Source organism: Corylus avellana, chromosome ca1 (assembly GCF_901000735.1).
Source record: "Corylus avellana chromosome ca1, CavTom2PMs-1.0".
NCBI classification, from domain to species: Eukaryota; Viridiplantae; Streptophyta; class Magnoliopsida; order Fagales; family Betulaceae; genus Corylus; species Corylus avellana.
In genome coordinates this window covers 32520499-32542838 of record NC_081541.1, presented here as the reverse complement: position 1 = coordinate 32542838, position 22340 = coordinate 32520499, and the positions used below count along the sequence as shown (strand labels likewise).

General features: G+C 35.8%; 4 protein-coding genes across 5 annotated transcripts; 2 read left to right on the top strand and 2 right to left on the bottom strand.

The window, feature by feature from the left end:
* Positions 1–873: 873 nt before the first annotated feature.
* Positions 874–12555, top strand: LOC132178669 (uncharacterized). 2 transcript variants are annotated; one of them, XM_059591161.1, is made up of 10 exons: positions 886–1228; positions 1918–3583; positions 3914–5371; positions 5584–5969; positions 6461–8190; positions 9480–9921; positions 10662–10824; positions 11451–11554; positions 11950–12041; positions 12125–12555. In XM_059591161.1, exons 1-10 carry the CDS (start codon positions 975–977, stop codon positions 12199–12201), a joined length of 6372 nt encoding a protein of 2123 aa, XP_059447144.1. In that variant the 5' UTR covers positions 886–974; the 3' UTR covers positions 12202–12555. The 2 variants fall into 2 exon arrangements, with proteins under 2 accessions (XP_059447152.1, XP_059447144.1); XM_059591169.1 differs by lacking the exons at positions 9480–9921; positions 10662–10824; positions 11451–11554; positions 11950–12041; positions 12125–12555 and adding an exon at positions 8330–8481 and having other exon boundaries at positions 874–1228.
* Positions 12556–17116: 4561 nt separating this feature from the next.
* On the top strand, positions 17117–17509 carry LOC132170085 (uncharacterized). The gene has a single exon (XM_059580996.1). It carries the CDS (start codon positions 17117–17119, stop codon positions 17507–17509), a length of 393 nt encoding a protein of 130 aa, XP_059436979.1.
* A 2347-nt stretch (positions 17510–19856) lies between these two features.
* On the bottom strand, positions 19857–20735 carry LOC132167028 (uncharacterized). Its single transcript, XM_059577922.1, has 2 exons — positions 20378–20735; positions 19857–20009 (listed from the first exon to the last, which is right to left on the bottom strand). Exons 1-2 carry the CDS (start codon positions 20698–20700, stop codon positions 19985–19987), a joined length of 348 nt encoding a protein of 115 aa, XP_059433905.1. The 5' UTR covers positions 20701–20735; the 3' UTR covers positions 19857–19984.
* A 658-nt stretch (positions 20736–21393) lies between these two features.
* On the bottom strand, positions 21394–22268 carry LOC132167027 (uncharacterized). Its single transcript, XM_059577921.1, has one exon. The coding sequence runs from the start codon at positions 22218–22220 to the stop codon at positions 21690–21692; it is 531 nt and encodes a 176-aa protein (XP_059433904.1). The 5' UTR covers positions 22221–22268; the 3' UTR covers positions 21394–21689.
* Positions 22269–22340: the final 72 nt, after the last annotated feature.

Sequence of the window (22340 nt, the reverse complement as noted above, 5' to 3'; positions counted from 1 at the left end):
GATCCAAGGCTACACCATTGTATTGATTTCCTAAAGATTATATAAATAATATAGTTAATGATATATGTATTTTTTTTTTCTTTCAAAAATTTGTATAAATTAGGAGAAACTTCACTTTGGCCCCTTGGACTTTCATTCAATTTAATAAACTCCCCATGAACTTTCAAATATCTTATTTTGGATTGCTGAACTTTCAGTTACTCTCAATGTGGACCATTCGTCAGATTTTAAACGTTACATGACATTTATACCAGTGACTTTTGTATAAAATTCCAACTTTGAAAATGTTTTTTTTTAAAAAAAAAAAAATGAAAATCAAAGACATTTTGGTTTTTTTTTTTTTTTTGTATTTTTAACGGCTAAAATTAACAGAAGAGTTCAAATTGAGAATAATTGAAAGTTCAGGGATCCAAAATGAAAGATTTGAAAGTTCAATATAGTTTATAAAATTAGGTAAAAGTTCATAGGGTCAAAGTGAAGTTTTCCTTAAAATTTATAAATTTAATAATATATATTATCATATTGTTTAAAACTGTAAACTGTGTATACTATTAATTTATTAGATGTAACCAAATATAATATATTTGGGGTAATTCAACCACTCGCATTTAGTCGAAGGCATGGCTCGACCACCCTTAAGATGAGTTCAGAAGGTAGATTTAACCTTGTTTATTACGTATAGAGAATGCGCTTTGCATGACTTGAGGTTTGACCTACGAGATGAGTACGGAAGGTAGCCGTGTCTTGAAGAGTTTTTTTTTTTTTTTAAAAAAAAAAAAATCATGTGAAAAAAGGATTTGGTGATTTTAAAAAATTGGATTTGTAGGAAATTTAATTGGTCCGTCCGGCCCCGCGCCTTGTAAATACTACCCCAGGAAAAATCACTTCCCATAAATGAACTAAAACCCTGCAGGGAACCCTAAAACCCTCCCTCCGAAACACAAATCCCACTTCGAAGGACGAAAGCTGCAACAATGGCTGATTCGGAAGCAAAACCTAAGAAGAGACAAACGAAGAATAACAAAAAGAGAAAGCTAAGGAGCCCCGAAGAAACTGAAAGACCTCCCAAAACGCACCGTTCAGAGAAACGGAGAGAACAAACCGAGGTTGGGCATGTTCAAGAGTTGGAAGGAAGAGAGCTGAATCAGGAGCTCCTCGGAGAAGATTCTCCATGGAGGAACCTGCAGTTGATTTTGTCGTTACAGAACAAAGAGCTCGATCTTCAGAAGTTAGTCTCTTTCTCTATCTCTGTGTCTGTTTTCATTCGTGGCAGTCTGTTTGGTTTCCGAGAAAGTTCGATGAGAGGAATGGAATTTGAAATTCAGTATCGCATTTTTGTTTATTTTGCTTGTTTTAAGCAAAGCTCCATCACTCTCCAAGATTATATCTGTTGTTATTTGTTTGGTTGCTGAGGAGTTGATTCTTTAGGAGTTCCTCATTTTGTCCAATCAGTTATGCTATTGATCATTTTTTATGATTGAATCTCAATTTTGTTTTTGAATACGAAAAAAGTCCAGCAGCCAAATGGAGCATTGGCGTATAGTTTTAATAAATGAGGGGACGCATAATTCAGAATTGCGAGGATTATCATTTAATAAATGAGGGACGCTAGTTTTTGTATCATGCATTATTTCTGTTGCCATATGTTTGGTTGCTGAAAAGACCAAGGAAAAGACAAGAAACTGGAGTTTGAGTTTGAGTTTTATGTTTTAGTTTGTTTGACTTAAACTGACATCTATTCAGTCAAGCAAGTTGTCTGAGGCAAGGATATGGGTGCCTTTTCGGGTTTAAAGTGGATCCGAAGCAAAAGTCATATCCAAGATATGAGGATTCTATTTGTCTTCATTTCCCTTATAATGCTAGCCATCAAATGAGCATTGATTTTTTTATTTAACTAATGAGGGAATTTCAATGCAGGAAAGTGGAATTAGCTTCCAGTTTTGTGAAAATGAGGGTCTCAGAAGAAGGCAATGATGCTGATCAAGATTATCAACCAGTGAAATTATCACGGTTGATAGTTTTCCTTAATGATTGGATCCAGTCTTTGTTGATTTCTTCAGACAAGAAAATGAGGGGTGACAGGCAGAAACCTCAGGCTGAGGTTATTGAGGCATGTTTAGATTTTAGATGCTGGGAGATTTTCTTATTTTGCTTGAAGGAGTCGTTGAGATTGCAAGTTTCTTTGAATTTCTCACGAAACCTTTTACGGTCTGTTTCTTCTATTGCAAAAAATGCAGCATCTCTCGTGAACAACACATTCTTGTGTTCACAAGAATCCTTTTTTATTGGTGAAGATTTTAAGCTGTACAGTACCGTGCTTGATTGTATTTGTTTGGTCTTCTCATCCCATGGTGGCTTGTCGAATGAAAATTTAGACTTGTGGATTTCAACTGTTGATGCAGTTCTTGATCTTGTCCACAAAGTTTACGCCAAGAACCTTGATAGCCACAATATGGGTGCTTTTACCCTGCAGTTTTCGTGCTTGGTACTTGAGCCATTTGCCACATTTTTGAGGGTCCATCCAACTCGGAAAACAGGATTTCATGATTTTATAGATAAACTTCTTGAGCCACTGATGCATTTGTTGGGTGTCTTGCATCTTCAAATTGGTGGAAGTTATTCTCATTGGACTGAAAACTTACTGAAACTAGTTCAAGAAGTTTTGTTTAATGGTTTGTTTCATCCAGTCCATATTGATGGATTTCTGAGCTTACAGAGTACAGAAAAGTATGCCACATATTTTGATGGCAAATCAAAAAACACAAAAACTGTTATTAAGAGTTATCATAGACACTTATTTGATAAACTGGAAAGAGTTCTGACTGAAAAGAAAGTATCAGCAATGGGTAGCATTGGAGAACTATTCCACTTACTTGTTGATCGAGTCAAAGCACTAAAAAGGACTTCTGTGCTTTCTCTAGGTAACAAGATGATGGGGAAAACAGGTGCTTCAAGGCACTTGGAGGATAACGCGTTCGATAGAACGTCTAAGATGTCTTTTGAAAGTAGTAGTGTACTTCTACACAAGAGCTATTGCTCAAGTAGTTTTAATGCAGACACACGAAAGTCTCTTTTTGATTTTTTTGTACAGATAATGGAGCCTCTTTTGTTCAAGATTAATGCCTATCTTCAAGTTAAATTGGAAGTGGAACCTGACTTGTTGGAGGTTCATGGAACTCTCAAATCTATTAATAGTTTGCTTGCTAGCTTTATGCATGAAAAGGTCTATGTAAGAACGGAGGACACCTCTGAAGGAGCTTGCCTTAATTTCTTGAAGAAGGTTTATGATACGGTTATATCATTTTCCACCAATTTTTTCTGGTTGAAAAAATATGATTTAGATAACAATACACACATTGGCTCGTTAGCTTTATCAGCCAACGAGGTACTTGTTGCTGTAGGTTATCTTCTAGAAATTGAGTACGAGGTTATAGGGAATGACTTGGTAAGCTTGTGGCTTATGATGTTTTCGTACTCGGCCATTGGCCTGTCTTTGGTGGGTCTGGTGGATCAAAGCTCATTATCTTCCAGGATAGAAGCCCTTGGATGCCAACTGGTTAATCTATATAGTCAGCTACGCCAGGTTAGTAGAACTCTCTGGTCACTATCCAGTTATATTCTGTTGTCTTCTTTCTTTTTAGTTTCTATATTGGAAATGTCTGGCATCACACATGGTTTACGTCATTAGAATATGCATGCGAGTGAATAATTTTTTTGGCGGTGTGGTGTGTGAGAGTTGCGGAGTGTCATGGGGCCAGAATCTTTTTTGTTAATTGGTTTTTTATCCCCTGCAACTATCCTATCTTGTTCTGTTTCCCATTCTTCTTTCTGCACCTCAAAATTTGGTTCAACTCATATTTCTTTTGGATTGAGAGTTTTCATCCCTTGTTCTTATACATTTGAGCTAATGTAGGTGAATACTGCTATCTTTGACCTGTGCAAAGCAGTAAGGCTTGTAATATCAGGTGATGATGATCGTGAGATAAATTACACTGGGTTTATGGCTCCTTTACCTTCTGAAGCATATGCAAGATCAGTGGGAATGCTATTATCCTCCCAAGAGTTTAAATGTGTTGTACATAATGCCATTAGAACTATACCAGAAGGGCAAGCGAGTGGATGTGTTAGGCAGTTAACAGCAGATATATCAGAATCTCTAGAATGGTTGAAAGTTAATTGTTCAGTGGCTGAGGGAAAAGAAGTTGGTCAACTGAAAGTAAATAGTGTGCAAAGTTTTGATCTGCAAGCAGAACTTTTGGGAAGAGGATTGTCTGAATTGTATGCACTAGTACTGAATTCAGTGACTGTCACAACAGGTAACAGTAACCTCCTTGGAGTTTCTATCAAGGACCTGATGACACTGCTACATCCTTGCATGAATTGCCTAGTTGGAATAGAGCCGGATACTGTCAATAAGTTCCTTTTCTCTGTCACTGGAAGAAATTTTAACATTGGGGTGGCTGGGAATAAAGGTGATGTGCTGAAATTTAGGTTTTCCACTTATTGGGTCTTCGTGTTCTTCTTTCAGTTGTACATGTGCTGCCGAAGCCTATATAGGCAAGCAATCAGCCTTATGCCTCCAGATGTATCAAAAAAGATGTCAGCAGTGATGGGAGATTCATTCACTGCATACTCTGGAAAGGACTGGATTGAGAGGACTGATTGGGATGATAAGGGCTATTTTTCTTGGATTCTCCAACCTTCAGCTTCCCTTCTTGCTGTTGTACAATCAGTTTCAAATATTTATCTTCAGGGTGGCACTGAAGATTGCTGCCCCTTAATTTATGTATTGCATGCTATGGCTCTTCAGAGGCTTGTTGATTTGAATAGGCAGATAAAGTCCCGTGAGTATTTGCTGCAGAATAATGATAATCTGTTGCACAATAACTTGGTTGATGGTGCTGCCTTGTCACTGTATCGCAAGAAAAGTAGAAAGTGGGAAAGACACATCTCACTTTTGAAGCAAGAGGCAGCAGGTCTTGCTGATTTCATGATGGGACATCTTCGGTTATTGGCTAAAGATCAACAATCGATCTCTTCTGATGATGCCACTTGTATGGATATATCTGTCCAAGCTCTGCATGAAACTGAAGAATGGGATTTCAGTATTTGTACTGTGAACAAGAAGTCACTGCCCACTGCTATTTGGTGGATTGTTTGCCAAAATATTGATATTTGGTGCACTCATGCTGCTAAAAAGAAGTTAAAGTTGTTGCTCTCACTTTTAATTTGTACTTCCCTCCCCTCTTTAACAAGCAGCTTTGTGAAGGTTAGAAAGCAGCACAATAATGAACCTAGCCAGCTGAAGAAAGTAACAATAAATCAAATGTCATCAGAACTTCTAAGCGACTCAAGTTTTTATGAACAAAAAGTAAGACCCTTAAGTAATACCCTGCTTATTTGTGCGCAGATATTCACTCATACATGCTGTGTTAAAGAGTTTAATATATATATATATATATATATATATATATATATATATAGTTTTCTTCAAAATTTCCCTTTCTGTATGATGTCCTCATACTTCAATGAGTTTGTTGGAAATTATTGCTTCATATTTGTTCATTCTGTCTCTTGTATTAGTTTGTTCGCAGGTACTTTGCATCTAGATTTTGCCATGTATTGGAGAAATCAGTATCACTGCTATCTAAACATTTTTCGTCTGGCAATGTTGATTTGAATTCGTTGCCTAATTGGCCAGAGGTTCTTGATGCATTTGACAAGTCATCAGTAAATATTTCCAGCAACAAACATGTTACATATGATCATCTGTCAGATTCAAAACCGATCGCCCATTCATCTGATAAATTGCCAACAGAAATTTGCAAGGAACAAAAAGCTCTACCTTCCATCAGCAAGGAAGTTACAGCTTGTCAGAGTTTCCTTAATCTTTTGTGTTGGATGCCGAAAGGGTATCTAAATTCAAGATCATTATTACTTTGTGCGACTTATATACTTAACCTTGAGAGGTATGTTGTCTTCTCTGCATGATTGATCCTTTTATGTTATGGTGTGGTGAGTGTTTATGTAATGGTCTCCCAGCTAAATGGTGATTGTTGCCTCTAGAGTATAGGCAAGTAGATCACAACTTCTTCACCTCTCTTGAGGAAAAGACTTTGTGCCACATGTCAAACTGTCCGAATCTACTGAAAAATAGGTGATAAAATTAGAAAATAAGCATTACTGAAAAAAAAAAAAAAAAAAAAAAAGAAATGTGAGACACATGTTATCCAGATTATTCATCTGATACTGCTGAATGTCTACTTGTGCACTTTTCTGTAATTTCATGGCTATTTATAATGATCTGTTATCTTGTTGCAAATTTTCAAGCTTTTTTCATAAGCATTCAGTAGCATTTATCTTGTGATATCATATGCTTTCTTTTGCTGCCTCTGCTGAGGATAGGCTTTGAAATTCAATTCAGAATTTTCATTAATATGAGCACACCTACACCTTTCAGGCTTGTAGTTGGCGGCTTGTTGGAATGTCAGGGTAGTTTGTACACACATAGTCATCATGAGCTTTTCAGATTGTTTGTTTCTTGCCGGAAAGCCTTGAAATATATAATTATGGCAGCTTGTGACAAGAAGACAGAAGCTAGTCAATCCTCATTTACTCCCATATTCCCTGAGGATTCAAATTTTGCTTTATGGCTTTGCAAGTCAGTATCTCTGGTGGTTGAGCTTCAACAGAGGGTATCAGAAGATATTGCTAGTCAAGTTAAAGATTTGACATTTTCATTGATGGATCACACATCATATGTCTTCTTGACATTAAGCAAATATCAATTTAGTCATTCTGTTCACTTCCTTTTAGATGCAGATCGTAAAGAGCAACCCTTTTCTGGCAATGCCGACCAACAGAGTAACTTAATTGAATCTGATCCATGTTTGGATTCCACCAACTGTATTGAGGCCTGGAAAAGTGCATCCCTTGTCGCCAAGATTTTGAAGGAACAGACGCAAAGCTTTTTTATCTCCCCAAAGGATGCCCTTTGTACTGAAACAGTGGGTCTTGGTGTCAATGTTGTAAAGTTGAATAGATTTTCTTCTGTAGCTTCTTGCTTTAGTGGGTTTTTATGGGGTCTGGCATCTGCAGTTGATGATACAAATGCAAAATATATTGATAATAAAGCAAAATTATTAGGGTGGGATTGTGAACTTGTATCGGAACTCAACCTTTGCATAAATGTGTTTGAAAAGTTCATTAATCTTTTCTTACATGCATTCCTCGTTGATGATCAACAAGCCAGAAGTTTCTATGGCCCAGATTTGGTGGATGCAGAGGAGTTTTCACCGGAAGGTTCTCGTGCCCAGACTGAAATTTCATGTGGTAGACAGCAGCAAAAATTGGCTGCTGCAATGGCCTGCTCAACGTCATTTGACATTGATGATGACTCTGGAAATGCTAGTTGTAAAAGGTCACAGTTGAAAGATGCAAACTTTGCTGCCAGTCTTTTGACTGAGGTCGATTCATTTGACTTTCAATGTATAAACAAGCCTCTGTTGCAAAGTTTGCTAAAAGGTAATTATCCCGATGTGGCATTTTCACTCAGGCGGCTATTAATTGGTTCATCAGCCATATTGAAGCTAAAATTGCACATCAATAGGATTTCCTCACTCTCAAGCTTGGTTCCCTTTTTAGTTGGCATCTCACAAGTCTTGTTATTGGGTTTTGTGGATATGGCTGAAATACCACAACCATTTTCTTTTGTTTGGTTGGATGGTGTTCTGAAGTATCTGGAAGAGTTAGGAAATCATTTTCCTTCAACTAATCCTACCTTATCAAGAAATGTGTATGCGAAGCTGATAGACTTACACTTGAAGGCTATAGGAAAATGCCTAACTTTGCAAGGAAAAAGAGCTACTCTAGCATCTCACGAGACAGAGTCAAGTACTAAGACACTCCATGGTCATACAGGATTATCTGAAGCATCTAATTCTCATGGGCCATATTGCTTGGATGAATTTAAAGCTAGATTAAGGATGTCATTTAAAATGTTCATAAAGAAACCATCAGAATTGCATCTCTTGTCTGCCATCCAGGCTATAGAGAGAGCACTAGTTGGAGTCCGTGACGGATACACAACGATCTATGACATAACTACCGGAATTGCGGAAGGTAGAAAGGTTTCCTCAGTTGTTGCAGCTGGCATTGATTGCTTCGATCTGGTTCTTGAACATGTTTCAGGTAACATTGCACATCCATTGAAGGGATGTTTTGAGAATTACGTAGATTAATCATTCAAGTGCATTCTTTAACATGTCTGTAGTGGGTCCACTTTGTGTTTTTGGCATCTAATATGTTTCCGTTATTTGCATTTTGATAGCTGTTAGATGAGAATGTGCTTCTGTTGGTAATATTTCCACCAGAAGGATTTAAATCTTTCAAATGCCATGCAGAAAAAAAAGGTGAAGATAATCTCATTTGTTATGTTACATTTAAAATGTAGGACAAAGATAATTGAGTAATTCCTTACATTCCTTCAATAGTACAACTGCTTTTTTATGGAAAAGAAAATCGAAAAGTTATGATTGGGAATTCTCTATGTTAATTGTCTTCGTTTGGATTAACAGAAAAGTTATTAAAAAAATCCATATTCCAAGTATAAATTTCCTGGAGAAAGGTGTGTACAAATTTTACCAACGCTACCATCCTCATACCACCAACCATCACTATCAACACTGCCACTACCACTGTCGTTGGTACTGCCATTGCAAGCGCCACCATCGCTAACGCCACCACTAGTGCCACCAATTTCACTACCACTACTAGCACCATCACTCGTCGCCACCATTGCCATTGCCATCACGAGGCACAACCACCATTACCATCCACCATCGTTGCTGGCACTCCCACCATTGCTGCCAACACTGTTACTTCCATTCACTGCCACCACTACCACTCACTTCTACCGCCACTGCCACCACTACCACTCACTTCTACCGCCACTGCCACACCCATAACCAATGTAATATTACTACCATTGTCGAGTCACAATCACCATTATTACTGTCAGAATGTAACTACTGTAATATTCTGATTTCTAAATTTCAGATATATTTGTTCAAACACTAGAGGTTGAAATGAATGGAATTAAATTTCCCATCCCTTTAAATCTTGCCTTTTTTGAGAATTGTAAGAATTTTTGAATTCTTTGTCCAAGCACAACTTCCTAGATCTATCAGAATTTCATCTTGGTATTGCAAAAGGTGGTCTTTAGGAAATGGAGAAATGTTAGCGGTACATATTTTTTGGAATTTCTTCGTAACTCATTTTGCTTATTGATGTTGTCCTGCTTACATCCTGGAACTCATACTCCTGCTATACTAAATTATGAACTATATGGAAAGAAGAAATAAATGTCCAATGAGGAGATGCATGAATTGATTAACCCTGCATAAATAATGCTATTGCACTTGTCACTTGAGGTTTCTCTACCAATTTGAGCATGTTCTTACCTTTGACTTGTTTTTCAGGACGCAAACGTTTGAATGTGGTAAAAAGACACATTCAGGGCTTAATTGCGGGCTTGTTCAACATAATTCTGCACTTGCAGAGTCCTTTAATTTTCTACATGAGATCTATCCATAATAAAGATGATACTAATCCAGATCCAGGATCAGTCATTCTTATGTGCGTTGAAGTACTCATAAGAGTTTCTGGAAAACATGCTCTTTTCCAAATGGATGCCTGGCATGTAGGACAGTCTTTACGTATTCCTGCTGCACTTTTTCAAGATTTTTGTCAGCTTAAACTTTCTGAAGCTCCCATTTCATCTCATCCTTCCTTAAACATGGATAACCAAGTCTCTGATCCACTGGCAAGCATGGATTTCTGTGTTATAGATCGGTACTTCTCAATTGACCTATTTGCTGCATGTTGTAGATTATTGTATACAGTTCTTAAGCATCACAAAAGGTATTCTCTCTCTCTCTCTCTCTCTCCATGAGAAACCTGGTTATACTGGTTTCATATGTTTACAATTAAATGACCAGAAAAATCGAAGTGAAAACAGAAAAATATAAAAAAGAAGGGCACTAAACCCGTGAAGAGTCATTCTTGCAATTTGTACACTGAAAGGGCTTCTAATTGTCTGTATAACTTCTTAGTTCATGTTACTATCTTTATACATTAATGTGGAGTGGCATCTTTTTACTGTGGCAAACAGTATTAGCTAGTACTGACATATATTTATATTTAGTTAATTGACAAATGTCATTGAAAGCATAATGTAGTAGAAAGAGATGCGTCAATGTTTTTATTTTTTTAAATACATGAGAGCGCCTTACACTTTCAATGATATCTCAATTATTTATAAAAAACAAATAAATTAATTAATTAATTAAATACATGGATATGCTTTCACGTAGAAAGAGTCTCACTTGCATACAGTTTAATTCAAGGGCTAGATTTGAAGTTATAAGTTTCTTTGTGGCTTAGTAAAGCCACATCTATAGCTGATTAAAATTTATATGATCATCTCTTTTCTTGATCATGTTTTATGCACTTAAGCATGTGGGCTTTACATTTATATTTCTCACTAAAATTTTGAGCTATCTTGCTTATTTTCTTTGGTGACCCCCTTCCTCTCCCCCTTCTTTCTGGTGGATAGAATTGGGCATTATACGTGTTTATACTGATTGTTTTCATACTTCTAGTGAATGTGAGCGGTGTATTGCTCTACTTGAAGCCTCTGTTTCTGTTCTTCTTCATTGTTTGGAGATGGTGGATACTGATTCAGTTGTCAGAAAAGAATATTTTTCGTGGGAATTAGAAGAGGGAGTAAAATGTGCTTGTTTTCTCCGAAGGATTTATGAGGAGGTATGTGATGTTTGTGTGAACATTCCTTATAATTGAAATGCATCTAAATTGGGGTATCACAATGCATCCTTACTCCATTGCCTTAATTTAGTTTTGTTCATACATGGCAAACACTGCCTCTTATTTGGGTGAAGTTTTGAGACATGGTAGCTGAGTTGGCGCATTTAGACATGTCATCTATTTTGAGATAAGATCATCTAGCTTGAGTTTGTAGATCCAATATCCTTGTCAAGGGATTTCTTTGGTGAATGGGGTCATTGACGGCTTTAGTCAGAGCTTATATTGGGTTAAAGTGTTTAGTGCTTGTGAAGTCCCCACCAGCTCGACTTGCATGTTCAGGAAACCTTAAACGTTCAGAAAAGTTGGATGTGTTGGGTTTGGCCTAAGCATTGATCACCACTAGTGATTGAAACGTGTTTATATACAAAGCCTACTTTGGGGTTTTAACCGTACATCGTGCATTTCATTTTTACCATTACTGAGATCACTGGTCATTTAAGCTTTAACATTTATATGACATATGCCAATGGTCTTTGGATTGAATGGAATCTATTCCTTCCACAAACAACAACTTACCCAAATTGATTCTCATTCCACCTGATTTACTTTCTATTTTTATGGTGCAGATAAGACAGCAAAAAGATGTCCTTGGTGGCCATTGTTCTCAGTTTTTGTCCAGTTACATATGGGTTTATTCGGGATATGGCCCCCGTAAAACTGGCATCAAAAGGTAACTTTTAGAACCTTAACTTAAATCTGATTATTCTTATTATGGAGTGCGAGAATTTCCATGTTTAGCTCATGTTTTCTGTTCAAACCACTTCTCCATCCTACTAAGATTGTCTCCGCATTTTAGTTTTTCCCCTAAACATTTGTCCATCTCAAAAGATGCCACCTCTTTCCTTGCGGACCAAAATGACCCCTCAGAAGGTTTTACTTCAGTCTTATCCCATAATTTAGAGTTAAATAATGTGGGAGGACAATATTGGAGAAATGAGCTTAAATAAGCAAGTGTGACTTGACTGCATGGCATGAGTTAGTCTCCTTAAAATGTTGGCTTTTTCCAAGAGGAGCCCTTTAGCTCTCATACTGTTGTAGCTGAATCATTGTATTATAAATCTGCAGGGAAATAGACGAAGCTCTAAGACCAGGTATATATGCTTTAATTGATGCCTGCTCAGCAGATGATCTTCAATATCTTCATACTGTATTTGGAGGTAAGCAATCTTTGACTTGATATTTAAAATGAGTCTCTGAAGGAAATGCTTCATTCTCACTTAATTTCTTATCATTTCTGTAGAGGGTCCTTGCAGAAACACACTAGCAACCCTGCGACATGATTACAAACTCAATTTCCAGTATCAAGGAAAAGTCTAATCTAAATTTTGTTTTTCCTCTGGCTGGAAATATCTGATCAAATCAAGTAGTTGCAGATAACACAGCTGTAGGTTGTTGTAATATTTAATTAAGGTTTTTTTTGGGTCCTGGTAGGTTGCGCCTTAGAATTAGATGCCTAAATTGTAGTTGGGTTAAAGTGTACATATGAACTGAATTACCTAACTCTTCGTTTGGGAAAATCAAACCTTCATTCATCGGGAGTAAAAAAAAAAGAAGAAAGAGGAATTGCCTAGCACCATTTCTTGATTCCGTTGTAACCTTTCAAGTGTAAAATGGCTTCAACAGTGTTGTAAAGTGCAATCATGCTTTAAAAAATTTCTAGTTTTTAATTGATACTTCATTTTGATTGAGTATTCTGTTAAGTAGATGGTGTGCATGTTTCATGTAATCTCATTGGTGGTGCTACGGGATCTTTAAGAAAATGTTTGAGGTATTACAACTTTTACTTTAATCATATACAAATTGATGTGACAGCTTATACGGTACTGACCGTACTGTCACATCAGTCACAATTAAATTTAATTGTTTAGTTGTTGATATGGTAAGTGTCACTTGAATTTACAAATTCATGAGCACTATCACCTCAGCCACAATCAAATTTAATTGTTTAATGGCTAATGCGATAAGTGTTATGAAATTTACCTGTCTGTTTATAAAGGATTTACAATAAAAAATTTTAGTAGTATTCATAAGACTCAATAGGGGAAAGACTTGGAGCAATGTCTCACTTCTTGAGATGAGATGTACCTTGACTGACATCTCATTTTGAATATGGTTATTTGATCGCCATGTATGAGGACGATCCCTTTACGCATCCATGGCTCAATTATTAAAGGGTCTGACTCAGAATCGATTAATTCGTAGGTCCAATTCATAACGGATGATGACATCCTCCAATAAGCCTATTGAAATTCACTTTGTATCAATGGAACTACAAATTATTGGTAAAACAACAGGGCTGTTATTTATACAAAGCTTAGGTTAATGAGTGCATTTAACCTTACAATAACAGATAAGCTTTGGAATAATGTCGGCAACTAGGATTAATAGTAGTAAAGAGGACAACCCTAGCTGCCAAAAGTTGGAAGATTTTCTTGAGAAATGGATGGCCTAGTTTTAAAGTGTGCCTTTTGTATGAAGGATAATTGAGAGAAGGGATGAGGATGAATGGAAAAATATAGGAGGAATTGACACAAAGGCTACAATCCACTCGTGCCAACCAAAAGGTAATGTTGATGGTGCACCTACCGCATTCTTCACACTAAAAAAAAAAAGACAAAAACCGCCCACTGCATTCTTCACACTCAAAAAAAAAAGACAAAAACCATGAGTGCGGTAGTTAAGTGGCTTCAAGATAATTTTTATTTACTTGAGTAAATATCAAGGTATGAGTTCGACTCTTATAGTAAGAATTTTTATGTCGGATTAGTGTAGACCATATATCAGTCATAATGAAATTGAGTCAAGTTATGACTCAACCGAGCTACATGTGATTCTTACTGTTCAAGCCTTTCTTGATATTGGTTCGTAACGGATATGTGTTACTATCGTCACACCTAAGTAAATAACCATTTTAGCCGCCCCTTCCTGCCTTTTTAGCTTTACAAACAAAAACAAAAAAACATATGTGGCTAAGATTAAAGCCACTTTATGGTATTAACTTTTCCAGGCCTTTACTTATAAAAAAAAAAAAACTTTTCCAGGCCTTCATATCCATCCAGAAAATCAGAAGCCGCCTCTAAATTTCTGTAAAAACTTTGCAACTCTCTCCTAGCGGAAAGGCCATTAATGGGCTGCTGTAAAGGGTGCAGACCCAGACCCGCCACCTATGATGCTTTTCCTCTTCTGCTAATCTTGGCTGTAGTCCTAACCCTTCTTTGCCTTCCAAGGCTAATTTTCAGCGAGCCAATTGTTTTTGAAACACCTAGAATTCAGATAAATTGGTTACTCATAGCCACCCCATTGGTGTTGCTAGCCATTGTGCATTGGCTGTCATCAATGACAAATTCTTATGGGTATTGTCCAGTGCCACCGTGCAAGCGATGCCACTACTCCTCGTGCAAAGGATGCTTGCCGTGTGGCGTGCCCTGCTGATTGATTTTTTTTTTTTTTGTAACTTTATGGAGGGAGCGCTTTGGACGGGTTCGGAATTCGCCTGACAAGCTTGACGCTGCCGGAAGAATAAAATGTCAGCCTATGTTTTCTGGTTTGTTGTATTTAATCAGCTGATGACAACATGTTTTACATTTTCTTAGTATCTTTGATATCGTATCTTCTGTTGTCAGAGTGTTGAGAAAGTTGTTTGTACTAGATACAAGTTGGGCAATTATATATAAATAATATGATTATGTGAATATTAAAATCATTGTTGGGCAATTACATTTACATTTTCTTTGTTTCTATGCTTGTTTCTTCTGCTAAACATCCGTTCTTCGTTTAGGGTAGGCGAAAAGTTTAGTGAAAGAAAAAATTTCACTTTTATTAGTATTAAATTTTTTCTGCTTGTAGATAGTTTGAAGTTATCCATTGCTTCAATGGCAAGGTTTATATATATTTTTTATTTATTTATGCCCAAAAGATGGTTCATATATAATATTTCTAATTGGTAATATGTGTACATTATTGGGAATTGCTTCACTTGGATTTGCTTATTCTGAAATAAAGAAGATTTATTTCATCGTTCATTTACATATTTAATGGTATATATGTTGTCATGTCATTCAAAATTTTAGATGATGTATTACAATGTACGCTAAAAGAAGTAAGAAAATAAAATCTTAATAGTTAAATAGTGCATTTCCATTTCACTTAAAATGAAATTTCTAGAGAATCTTATGCTGCAAAATTTTAGGTTTCTTAACTCAAACTTTAGCCAAGACTTAAAAAATAGAACAAAGTTTTCATTTAAATTTGGTTGTATGAATTTTTTTTTTTTTTTTTTTTTTTTTTTTTTTTTTTTTTTAACTATCTATTAAATTGATATATATTTCTAGAGTATATAATTTTTAGGGTTAAATACATTTTCAGCTCATTGTAGTTTAACGACATTATTTTTTTCTCTCTCAGTTTAAATTCGTATCACAAATAGTATCTAGGTAATGGCAAAAAAGGGATATGGTACCTCTGTATAAATTCCGTTTAAAATTTGATGGAAAGCCATGTCAGCACCAATAACAATCGACACGTTTCCATATATTAATTAAAAATACAAAATAAAAATTGTAAAATTAATAATATTAGAAAATTAGAAAATAAAAAATAAAAAACAAAAAATGGGGAAAGGGGTGGCTCGAGCCACCCCAAGGGCCCGCCCTATTTTATTTTATTTTATTTTCAATTGGTCCTTGGGGGTGGCTTGTCCCCATGTGTTTATTATTATTATTATTATTTTTTTATTTTTTTATTTTCAAATTTTATAATATTTTTATTTTGTATTTTTAATTAATATATGGACTCGTGTAGATTTCTTAATGGTGCTAACGTGACTTTTCGTCAAATTTTGGACGAAGATACCATCTTCGTTTTTTGTCATTACCTAGGTACCATTTGTGATACGAATTGAAAAGTGAGAGAACAAAAAATAAAGTCGTTAAACCAAAGAGGGCTAAAAGGTATTTAACCCTAATTTTTACTTGAATCTTAATAAACCGTTAAATGCATGTAATTTTTATATGCGATTTTAAGATAATCACATAGTTTAAGAACATATATCAATTTAATAGATTAAATTAAAAAAAAAATCATAAACCTAATTTAAAGAAAAACTATATGGTAAAATTTAAAAATTTAAAAAAAAAAAAAAAAACTGTGAAGACCCGTGTCAGAAAAAAACAAAGAAGCCAAATCAGCTTAAAGAAACCGACAAGGTGTAGCCGTGGAGTGGTGGAAGCATTTATACAGTAGATGTTGATTTGTGAGCACCGTCAACAATCTTATTACGTCGAAGTGGTTGAGCAATTACACCACGTCCACGTCCACGTCTCTAAATTTGATCATCTTCATATGCATTCCACGTGGCTTTGTGATGTAACCTTTGTTTGTCTTTTGGTTAGGATGTTGGATGGTCGGCTCTGGATATGTATATGAACGGAAGTTGACTGTTTGTACCTTACAAGTTCCTTACAAATCAATATAGTAGTTTATACTTTATTTATCACGTCAGTCACTAAAATGTAAACTATCGTGTGAAGCGTGGCATCATACATAACACTTATCATGTTTACAAATGAATTTATAAAAAAATTATAATAAAAGTTAGTAAAAATTCTAGATATTTTCCTGGTGTGAAAAGTATTCGTCTAAAGTGTAGTAGGGATTAGACTAATTATGAGCTTACAAAGAAAATGAAACAACATGCCTCATTCATGCACATCAACATTTATGTAACGTTGGCCCATCTGCCCACATATCACGGCAAGTATTGTCCACGATACATAGTTTATCATATTCAAACTCCATCTCTAATCCAAATGAGAATTTTTATAAACCATTCATTTAATGGGCTGAGTGGAGAATACTTAATGGTTCACACACTAATAAAATCAAATTGGACCACTATGACCTCCTTGTCACTTCAACCTAATCCCTCGACAATTTGTTTTTATTTATGTTTTAATATTAGAATACTATTTTCAGTAATTCTAGTTTGATGTTTTTATTATTTGTGGAAAATTTTGTATCTCCTATTTGAATTGTTTGAAAATTAAAGCAACGAATTTGAAAATCCACGGCCGGGAATCAGCAAGTACACGATATACAGTAAGTGGTGCAGTAGCATATAAGACACCCCCACGTTTATACTATAAATCGTAACGGCGTCTTGAATTTTTCAAACTTCAGAAGCTTCAATTCCCACAAGCACAACAAAGAAAGCTAGCTAGGTCGGCGATCAATTATGGCCCACAGAAGAAGCACAACCTCCTCCATCTTGGACGTTTTCAGCCTGAATCCTCTCCCATACCCAGTTCTGCTAATTCTAGCCGTCATCTCAATCTTCCTCGGCATGTCTTGGTACTTCTCGTACGAGGAAGCCGTGGAAACCGCTGAAGAACAACTGAGTTGGGTCCTCTTGGCAACACCTGTCGTGTTAGTTGTCGTCGTCCGGTGGCTGTCGTCGATGGAAAATCCAGGTAGTAGTTTGTTTGCCACGTCGCCGTGGGACCAGCGCCGGCGGACCCACCATCTCCCGTCGGAAGGGAGCTCCCCGTGGGCTGTGGCTGCTTTGATTGTGCTGCTGCTTGTTATGGTGCAATACCGTTCTATCTTTCTTGATGGCTGGTCAATTTAGATACTGCTAAGGTTTTTTTTTTATATGTTTTTTTTTAGACAGGTTAATCATGATTATTGTACATATATAGTTAAGGACGGTGCCTTGTAATTGGCTTGGTTTTCTGTTTGATATAGAAAATATATTGGGTCATATATATTTGAGATGTTTTGTTCTTCTTTTTCATTGTAATTAGGAAAGAAGGATTTGATTAACTTTGTTTGAGAATCTTAATATTTTTAGATTGAGCACGAATGATCTAGTTAATTATCTATATAGCAAACTTCTGATTGCCTTGGACATGGATTTTATTTATTTATTTATTTATTTTTAATTTGGTAATTGATTTGTTCTTTTACAAGTGAATTGTAGGTTGAAGAAATGGGATTTGTGTTTGTTAGATAATGATAGGTTAACATGTATTTCTTGTGACTACTTCATATACTAAAGGATGATGCAGAGGGGTTAGGTGGTTTGGATTGTGTCCAATATTGTTAAATCATGATTTATTTCAAAAGCTTAAATTTCCAACAACTCTGCTTTGATACCACTATTCAAGAATCAGAGATAATTAATTCTTAATTGATTGCCTTTTAAAGCAAAAATTTGCATCGGTTTAGAAATCACATTCCTGCTTGTCAGACATATTTGGAAATCGGATGCTTTTCCGTTGGAATCAATTAGAGAGGAGTCGGTTTCTTTTATTGAAGGGGTAAAGCTGTCCAAACAAAAGTGAAATGACAAATTTACACCTTAAACAAAAAGATACGGCTCCTCTCCTATTCCGCGTATTTGCACCATGTTTGGTTGATGATTATAATAGTGGGAAGGAGAAGAAAATGCCTTATGGCTTATCCCCTCATGTCACTTCAATTAGGGAAATAAATAAGCCTCCATTAAGCCTGATACTTGTCTTAGACTTAGACTTGATTGAGTGTAAGTTTTCGTTTTCTTCAAACTCAAGCAAGGACTATTATATCAATAATCAAAGATTCATAACTCTGATTTCTTGTCTTCTACTATCAATTATTGAGCGACCAATCTGATATTTGAATACAATTTACTCATAAGCTACAGATGAACGTTTTTCAATAATGTAATTGCAAGGTTGCTATGCAATTCTTTGTTCTACTTGTATGTTCTTTTTTTACGGCTTTGTATTTTGATCACAAAGACAAGTTATCACTATTTTTCCTTGTTCAAATAATCCATGTATTTTTTTTTAATATTTTTTATTAATTTTATGGAGAATATTTTGTCATTTTGAGTTGCAAAAAGAGATATCGCAACCCCATTTGAAAGGGTAATAATGCTACAAACCCTCCTTTTTTAACAATACTATTTAACTATAATGATATGATAGTGTTAATTTATTATTATTATTTTTACAATAACACAAAAGTGGATTGATATTGTCACATAATTTCTAACTTTAGAATATTGCAAAAAGAATAAAAGTTTAGATTGAGTAGAATATCTTATATGATACTGTAGTTTTTTAGTTTTTTTTTTTTGTTGTCTTTCTATTTTAGTGCTCGGATTCAGTATGTTTTAATGTTGGTTTCGCTGTTGTGGTTAAGAAAGGTCTCAGTTGCAATTGTTGTTTACTTGCTTTGTTGCCACATCAAAAGACTAGATTTATGTTTTTTTTTTTTTTTTTTTCATTTTTGTTTGTTATTTGCTTTATTTGTAATACACTTTTTCTGTACACGTGTAATTAGATGGGCTGTTTCTAACCTTGTTTTTAGAAGAATTTTCGACTGCTCTCTTATTTTTTCTTCATTTCATATGAAAGAATGAGAATGATCCCACCAATGTAACCCTTTTCCTTATTTTCTTAGGGAAAAAAAAAATTAAAAAAAGGCCGTATATCCCGGAGTAAAATATCGGAGATGTCAATTTCATTGATCACTCCTTTGTCTCGGCGTGTGATGGCATAAGTTGGTGTCAATAGCAATCGCAATTCAAATATTCAATCATGAAAACCTACCACCCGCCACGTGGTCCAATGTTAATCAAGCCAAGGCGGCCCAAGACGACACCTCATCAGGACTACTGGAAAAGCGGGCAAGTGTCAAAACTTTCGGCCCTTTAATTTGCTTGCTTTGTCAAAACTATTTGTGGAAGCCAAGTCATCCAAAGAATTGGGGACTATTGGAAGAGGCTACACTATACACTGATGGGCCTTAAAAGGCCCAACTGCGAAGAAAGTTCCAATGGGCCTAAGAGAGGTACAAACGATAAGCCCACCACACGGCCAGTGACCCTCTCATAAACCCTACGCACTACAACATTGAGGTCGTTCGTGCATCAACATTCATCATGCTACATGTCGCTCCTTATCTCTCTATTCTAAAACATTTTCACAATCCCAAATAAGTCATTCAACTCAAATTTCATTGTATAGTAATTACATGATAAGTACCACAATTAGTTCTAGTCTCTAAGGGAGGCAACTCAATCGGCTGAAGACTACACTTTATAAAGCAGAAATTACTAGTTCGAATCTCCTTTTCTCCCTCTGTAAAATAAATAAATAAATAAATTAGTACTGTAACGTAAATTTATAAAAAAAAATTATAATAAAAGTTATACATAGCAAGAGAAATGAAAGGATACCAACAAAATAAAATATTTTACAGTTAGAAAACTAGAAACTTCTTAAAACGTTTTAAATATAATTTATTAAATTGATATCGACATGTAATTCTAAAAATAGACAAATATTAAGTTCATAAAAATTAATTAAAAAGAAAACTTTGCCCTATTGTTAAAGCTATAATAACAAGTAATAGACATAATTAATAAGCATTAAAGGAAGGCAACACTTAATTTAGAAGATGTTTCTTCTTTTGCAAGTAATTAAATATAAGTAGCTAGAGTACTCACCCCCAATTAAAAGGTCCAAACCACATGGAACGAAAGGTTGATTGGTAAGAAAGCAAGACCAGAATGAGCGCCGCCACCAAGGCAGTACCCCAAGGCAAGCCGCCGCCTGGCTGAGCTGAGCCGAAGTACTCCGGCTGCCAGAAAGGAAAGCGGAACCTCCAGCCCGTAGTAAATGAAGCCATATAGAGTACCAATAGAAAGGGCAACAGAAAAAGGAACACCTGCAAGTTGAATACTGTGTAGTTGAACTGGGCCTTGATATCTGGGGATTGGGAAAACCAGAGCAAGAAAAGGACAATGGAGAGAATGATGAGGAAGCCCATGGTCGACTCTCAGCTGATCTATATATCTCCATGCATGTCTCCAAAGAATGGTTTATATATAACAAAAGTAAAAAAGATATTTTACAAAAAAAATGAATGATTTCTCCTTATCTCTTTTTGGAAATATCCCAGGATAGCTGGGTTAAATATCTGGAATGTAAGCTTTAGTTGTCGAGTCCTTGGTAAATATCTGGTGGAATGTCAGTGGTAAATATCTGGTGGAAGGTCCGTTTAAGTTGTCTCATTGTGTCAATGGGCATTAATAGCCATCGCAGTTCAATCAGGAAAACCTGCCAAGACAAGCCAAGACAAGACAACTTTAGGAGAGAACAACTTTAGTTTTGGTCCATTAATTTGCTTGCTTTGTCAAACTATTTTGGGCAGGCGTTGCCAACATGATGAGGACTCTTTATAATTGGTTGTTTGAATTACAGGACTTTAGGACAACAAACTACATAATTAACCCAAGAAAATTACCTTAATACTTATGCCAGCAGATAATGTTTTTTTATCATGCTAGTTAACATGTCGCCCTAATCTCTTTATTCTAAAACCTTCTCGCAATACTTATAAAAAAAAAAACAAAAAAAAAAAAAATCCTTTTTCACAATTTCAAATACGTTATTGTTAGTCACGCTATAGAATTTATACTCAACTTTAATTGTTTAGTGGCTGATGTGGTAAGTGTTGTGAGTATTGTTACGTAAGTTTGTAAAATTCTTGTAATAAAAGCTATAATATCCTAGCAACATTCTCATTCTACCACAAGGCCCCCACTTTATAAATTAGATTTTGTAGAAAACCAAAACAATTCAATGATGGGGTTGATAAAAAGATATTACATCAATTTTCCACTAATAATTCTTGTATAGGTAAAATAGAATTGCTCCACAAAGAGCAACACATTGCACGTTAAATCTAACATATAGACAAGAGCATTACAGCAAACATTTTACAAGATGTTTCTTCTTTTGCAAGTATAACTAGAGTCACCTCCAAAGAGGTCCAAACCACTGGGAATGAAACGATGATTGGTAAGAAAGCAACAGCAGAAGCACCACCACCAAGATGGCAATGCCCCAAGGCAAGCCACCAGCTCGCTGAACCGACTCATACTCCGAGCGCAAGAGAGGAAAGTGGAACCTTCCGCCGGTAGAATATGCAGCCATGAAGAGTATCAAAAGAATGGGCAACAAGAAAATGAAAAGTTGGAAGTTGACTGTTGTGTATTTCAACTGGGCCTTATAGTCTGTGGATTGAGAAAGCCAGAGCAAGACAATAACAATGCCAAAAATGGTGAGCAAATGGAGTGGTGGGGTGGAAATGGAGCCAAGGGTCTGGCCTGTCCACCCTTGTTTCCACTCTGGACCCCTCCTCTTAGTGTAGAACCACTCCATGTCTTTCTCTATCCCTCTCCTTGTCTCCAATAATGGTTTATATAAGAAGTAAAAAGCTTGGTTTTCTTTGCTATTAGGTTTGCTTTGGCATATATGCTTTGAGTGTAGAATCACTGCACCCATATTCTTGCTTTTGGACGAGTGCTTGTGAATGGAGTTAGCACATTAAGTTCATGCATTGTAAAAAAAGTTTTTAAAACACTTGCTTCAACTACCTAATTCAGCTGCTATTTTGCATGAATT

Coding starts and splice junctions, on each gene's coding strand:
- LOC132178669 (XM_059591161.1), top strand. CDS start 975: ATGGCTGATTCGGAAGCAAAACCTAAGAAGAGACAAACGAAGAATAAC. Junction 5,372..5,583: donor CAAGTTTTTATGAACAAAAA/GTAAGACCCTTA, acceptor CTCTTGTATTAG/TTTGTTCGCAGGTACTTTGC. Junction 9,922..10,661: donor GTTCTTAAGCATCACAAAAG/GTATTCTCTCTC, acceptor TCATACTTCTAG/TGAATGTGAGCGGTGTATTG.
- LOC132170085 (XM_059580996.1), top strand. CDS start 17,117: ATGGCCCACAGAAGAAGCACAACCTCCTCCATCTTGGACGTTTTCAGC.
- LOC132167028 (XM_059577922.1), bottom strand. CDS start 20,700: ATGGGCTTCCTCATCATTCTCTCCATTGTCCTTTTCTTGCTCTGGTTT. Junction 20,010..20,377: donor TTTGGACCTTTTAATTGGGG/GTGAGTACTCTA, acceptor TTTATTTTACAG/AGGGAGAAAAGGAGATTCGA.
- LOC132167027 (XM_059577921.1), bottom strand. CDS start 22,220: ATGGGTGCAGTGATTCTACACTCAAAGCATATATGCCAAAGCAAACCT.